Here is a 6,175-nt window from a genome sequence, read left to right on the forward strand (position 1 = left end):
TCTTCCTCTAGACAGTTCTTGACATTTAGATCTCTGCTTAAATGTTACTTTTAGAAAGGCCTTTTGGGGGGCCAGCAGGAGTAAGTTGGTTAAGACAGCTGGATCCCACATGGCTGGCTGCAGCAATTACAGTCCTAGACCCAGTATCTTAAAAAACCTACTCAGTACATGCACATGTGCCCAAAATCCCAAGAGGAAAAATGAAGGAGAGGGATTGCAGTGTGATCATCACCCATAGGTGTATTATCTCACTTCCCCTCCTACTGGATAGGACAAAGATCTTTGAGAGTTCTCAGCATGTTAAATCCGGAATGCACAGTGAAGTAGGATAGAATGAAGTGGTTTTGTTAGGTTGGTGCAAAAGCAATTGTGGTTTGAGACTATGAATCTTGAATAATTATAACTTGGTTCAAATACATCTTCATGAATCAAAATAGAAATCATTATAATCAACACATTTTTAAATAAACTTGTTAATTCCTGAGCATAAAAATCTGTGCTTGGGGATTCAATAAACTTTTGGAAAGCACTTCTGCATCCTGCTGGTTGTGGAAAGCATTTTTCCAGCAAAAAGTTGTGGAGATGCTTGAAGAAATGGTAGGTGGTTGGCAAGAGGTCAGGTGAATATGGCATATTAGGCTAAACTTTGTAACCTGATTCATTCAACTTTTGAAACATTGGTTATGCAACATGTAGTAGGGCGTTGTCATGGAGAATTGGGCCCTTTCTGTTGACCATTAGTAGGAGTTGCAGTTTTTGGTGCATCTCATTGATTTGCTGAGCATACTTCTCAGATGTAATGTTTCACCAGGATTCTGAAAGTTTTAGTGGATCAAACCCCAGCAGTGACCATGACCTTTTTTTGGTGTGAGTTTGGCTCTAGGAAGTGCTTTAGAACGTCTTCTCAGTCCAACCACTGAAATAGTCATCACCAATTGTTACATAAATTCCACTTTTTGTCTCATGTCACCATCAAATTGAGAAGTGGTTTGTTGCTGCATAGAGTAAGTGAAGATAACACTTCAAAATGACAGTATTTTTTATTTTCAGTCAGTTCACTAGGTACCCACTTATGGAGCTTTTTCAAAACCTTTCCAGTTTGCTTCAAATGCCAAGTGATCATAAAATGTTTGACATTGAGTTCTTCGGCAACTTCTCATGTAGTTGGAAGAGGATCGGCTTCTGTGATTCTTCTCAATTGGTTGTTGTCAACTTTCGATGGCCGGATGCTGTGCTCCTCATCTTAAAGGCTCTTGTCTCTTTTGCAAAACTTTTTGAACCATCACTGCACTGTACATTGATTAGCAGTTCCTGGGTCAAATGCGTTGTTGATTTTGCAAATTGTCTCTGCTCCTTTGTGATCTATTTTGAACTTGAATAAAAAAATCACTCAGATTTGCTTTTTGACTAACATTTCCATAGTCTAAAACACATATAAAATAAACAAGTTATTAACAGAAGAAAATAGAGTGATGAATGTGCATTAAAATGATGTATAACATAACCACATTTATTTAAGAATGTGTCCAGTATCAGACAGCAAATTTCAACAATGGAAAGCCACAATTACTCTTGCATCAACTATCACTTGTCATTAGTGTCCCTGGCATACCTCAGTGACCCACGAAAGGTGTATTTGAAAATGATAGGTCTATATGCTCATCATTTCTTCTGTTCCCTTCAAGAGCAAAAAAATGGAAACTCAAAAGCAACTTTCAGTCCCCTTCTCGATGTGCTCTAAACAAGCATGATGGACGTGGGGGTGCTCTGGCTGTATAGTCATTACCACGCTGGACACCAGGATTGTTCCGGCCTTTCTGCCAGCTGGGTGGTTCTCACCTTTCCCCTTCTCTTGCTGCCTCCCTTCCAAACACCGCAGGGGGTGTTCTTCCCAGACAAAGGACTTGTTTACTCACAGATATATATGTATCTCCATTGCCTGCTATTTGGTCTTCATTTTACTTCTTATAAACATTTTCATAAAAATTTTTAAGACCTAGCTGGCTTAAACTCAGACCATTTTAAAGACCTTTAGTTTACTATTTTTTCATAAAATGGTGCCATATTAGAAGACTAACAGCCTCCTAAATTGTCCATAACTGTAGATAGAGCCTTGGGAAGTTGCAGTCTTCCTCTAGTCAGTCTTTACTACCTGAAAAATAGCAAATATTATGGAGAAAATGCATCACATTTGGAAAATTTGTGTTTTGACTATTATAATCTAGTATGAATCATTAAATCCTTAAGTCAAGTGTCAGATATTCTGGTCAACATGTTAAAAAAGGAGAAGAAGAAAGCTCAGGATGCTCTCCACTTATCTAGCATGGATAGGAGTGATTTCAGACACTCCCCGAGCTCACCCTTCCCCCCTGGGGCACCGGAAGGTCGGAGGACATTGGTCTCCTCACCACCCGTGCAGGTCCCGGACTTCAGCACTTTTGGACACAGATCCAGTTTGCTTCACAAGAAATCAGGTCAGTTAACTAAATGTCTAGTATTCCTCATTGTCTATATCTATTTCGGTATAGCATCCTTTAGATTTAAATATGAGAGGATGAAGCTTCTAATAATGTATTCATTAGAATTATTTTTCATAACTCTCAAATCTCTTAAATTAAATTCCACCTTCCCAAATTGAGATGTACTATGGTAGATGAGTCTAGGGTAAGTATAGAAAACTTAACTTGAAAGGGAACAAAAACCTTCCTCTGATATAGCAAGGATAGAATAAAGTCAGCTGTCCTAAAACTGATGTGATGATGCTGGGTTTATTTTGAAATCAAATTGAGTTATCTGCAGTAAAATAATTTTTAAAAGTAGTTTCATGATCTTAATAGATAATAAATTAGCAAAACTTTATCAGATAATAGGATCTGACAGGCATGGGCCAACTCTGAATCACCTGCCCCATTTCTAGCTTCTGATTTCTGTCAGTGCCACTGCTCCAAACTGTGCTAGTAGCCAAGGGTTTGTGTACGTTTCTCTTTCTGTTGAATAAGCAGAGGATGTACGGTCACATGACTGATGCCTTTCCATTGAAGATACAGGAATCTGATGTATGGGATGTGCTGGAACAAAAGAGTGAAGAGCTTCTTTTTTTTGGCAACATAAGTTGAGATTTTCAGTATAAATATTAGATTGTCAGGAAAGTCATGATCTATTTTTTCTGTGCAAAAATGCATTATGACTTTTCCAACAACGCAATATTTATTGGGATGCATTTCTAAAGAATTAGCCTGGGAGTAATGAAAGAGTACAATGTTAAGCACACTTTTTTAGTTAATACAAACAATATTGAGAATAATATATTGAGAATAAATATTTTGTGATATTAATGTTCTTGAATCTCATGATTCCAAATCTTGGTTTGAATATTTCTTGAGCAACATAGTAGAATTCACTCAGAATTCTAGGAAACCATTGTCATTATGATGACAAAAGCTTACATTGTCCTTATATATACCAAGTACTATTCAGAGTTCTCTATTTGAATTCACTTTTTAATCCTATCATATGAGATAAATTCTCATTTACCCCTATACTATAGATGAAGGCACACATGGACGACATAGCCTCTGACCTCAGGGTCTTCAAACATTGATATAGAAGATACCCACTGAAAAATCGACTACCAAAGTTCACCTGTATATTACTGAGCAAGCACATACCAGGAACTCTACCTCCAGTTAAGACCAGAAAGATCCAAAGGGAAGAATGAGGGTGGATCTGTTAGAAGCTTTGTTGCAAGCAGAAGGAATCAACTGTGTAAACAGCATCCAGGGAATTTTTGGTGAAAAGGAGCATTTTAGAAAGAGAAAAAGGCAGATATGATTGAACTAGGGGATTGAGAAGCTGAGAAAGCAGTTGATTAACATGTGCAAAACAGATGGAAGCGGACACCAAGACTTCATGACTAGTTAGGAGGCCATTATAGTAGTCCAGACCAAAGAAAGGGGATGAAAAAAAGGTGGGGGGGGGGTGCACCAGAATTTAGGAAATTAAGTGGATGGGTGTCAGTGGCTGATTGGATGTGGGGATAAGGGTGAGAATTGTCTCTGGGTGGCTGGTGAGGCTCTCCACAGAGATAAGGAAGAGTTGGTCCCTCCCCAGGCCCTACAACAACTAGTATTGTTGACTTTACAGATTTGACATCTCTGCTGAAATGAAAGGTTGCAATCAGTACCCATGTTAGAATCCCACGGCTCATGTTTACTGGCCTCTTCCAAAGACACATACTAATGTTCCCATGCAGAAATGGCTTCAGATATCACTATCCAACCCTTGCTGTGTGACAGACTTTTTCTATTTCTTCTTGACCACACCATCTCCCTCCTCATAATTCTTTTTCTCCCAGCATCTCATAATCTTTCTCCTCCCTTATAATTATGGTTCATTTTTTTCAGTAACTCTTTTTCTCCCTTGATATTGCTATCAAGATAAACTCTAGTTGTTTGGAGAATGATTTAAGTTTATATGAATTTTGAAAAATCACTGGGAAAATAATGGAAATTGTTTATAAAGTCCAAGTACAAATAAGATAAAAGTTTTGGAGAAGAGTCTTATATTTGAAAGGGTTTTTGAGTTGTTTTAACTGTCATTGGATATAGTGATAGAAATAACATTAAATAAGAGTGGGCTCACAAATGGACTGATACTGATCTAACCGTGTGAGGGAGGGATTGATGGGGAATTGATTTTATTTTTTGGCGGAACTACAAATAAGATGAAAATTGTGGTAGATGAATCGGGGCTACAAAGCAACAGGTAATGGCATAATTCATTACAATGTTTAAGATTATGGAGCTGATTAGGCTTTTATTATTGGATTGTTTTGTATGTAAGAAGCTTGTATAAACTACGACTAATACAAAAAAATTACTAAGTAGGATGTTCTGAAAGTATTTCTGCCTTATGTAGGTATTGTCAGTTTCTATTAACAATCCCTGGGTCTGTTTTTAATACAAAAAGTAAGTAAATCTAACCATCTCTGAAACGGCTGTGAAACTGCTTCCCCTTTGATGATTCTCCCCCCTTCTTTCATTCACTTCTTCTTCATGCTGAAAACAACTCCCTTCAAATTAGAAAATGAAACTGAGTTCATGGTTCACTCAAGAGCCCTGCGGAGTCATTGCACAAGCTGCCTGCCAAGGCAAGGAAAGTTAGGGGCTCGGGGACTTTCTGTTGTTGTTTTGGAGGCTGAATGTCTGTTTTAGCTTCTTTGAAATAATGAGAAGGATTGTTCCGCTCACTGTTTGAAAAGAGTCATATTGTTCTTTTTAAAATAGGAAGAGTTTTAAAGTTGGATTTGTTGCTTTTTTTTCTGTTTTAATTCTCTGACTGAGCATTGCACATAGTAACCTGGAACCAGTCATTATTCCAAAAGCCTAGATGATTCATCACATCCTTTAACTGTTTAAGATGCTAACAGAACCCACTCACTCATCACAGGTGATGCCATTGGCATTTAAAAGGTGCATTGAAAGCCAAAACTGCAACCTGAAGGGGGCAGGCCCTTTTCTCTTACTGTGTGAGAATCTGTTGAACATGCCTATGTTCATGGAGAAGCCCAGAGTTCATGTTGTAGAAGGTACCAAGGCAAACTAATAAATTATGTCTGACTTGAGAGCTTTTAAATAGTAGAAGTTGCTTTGTACCCAAAGAACAGAGAATAAAATAACAAGTTCTCAAACAGGAGTGGAAAGAAATGCTGTAGAAAGAAATAACTTTAATCAGTAGATGGAGAAAAGCACTACAGACAAGATAACATGGAAGTTAGGTCTCAAGAGATTAGTAGAATTAGGGCCTTTCAAGGATGAAGGGAAGAACATTTCATAACATTCCAGTCTTAAAGAATAATGTGAATATGTGTGTTTTCTTTTGGGAAATGTCTATTCATGTCCCTTGCCCATTTTAAAGTAAGATTATTTTCTTTCTATAAAGTTGTTTAAGTCCCTTATACATTTGGATATTAACCTTTTATCACATGTAGCTTATAGTTTGTAATAAATACTGCTCTCAATTCATAGGTTGTCTCTTCACTCTGTTAAGTGTTCTTTATGTTGTGCAGAGACTTCTTAATTTCATGTAATCCCATTTGTCTTTTTTGTTGTTGTTCATTTCAAGAGGGCACGTGTGGTTGCCAAAGATAGGCTGGCGGGGGGGGGGGGGGGGGGGA

The 6,175-nt window shown here is 37.7% G+C and overlaps 1 protein-coding gene across 2 annotated transcripts in view; it reads left to right on the forward strand.

Moving 5' to 3' along the window:
- Positions 1 to 6,175, forward strand: part of KIF6 (kinesin family member 6) — a 485,408-nt gene that overhangs the window by 248,142 nt on the left and 231,091 nt on the right. For both annotated transcript variants that reach the window (XM_006148609.2, XM_006148610.2), the window contains one exon: positions 2,259 to 2,474. In XM_006148609.2, the coding sequence (XP_006148671.1) occupies positions 2,259 to 2,474 (216 nt within the window). The remainder of the gene's footprint in view (positions 1 to 2,258; positions 2,475 to 6,175) is intronic.

Source organism: Tupaia chinensis, unplaced genomic scaffold (assembly GCF_000334495.1).
Source record: "Tupaia chinensis unplaced genomic scaffold, TupChi_1.0 Scaffold000238_1, whole genome shotgun sequence".
In the NCBI taxonomy this organism is placed as follows: Eukaryota; Metazoa; Chordata; class Mammalia; order Scandentia; family Tupaiidae; genus Tupaia; species Tupaia belangeri.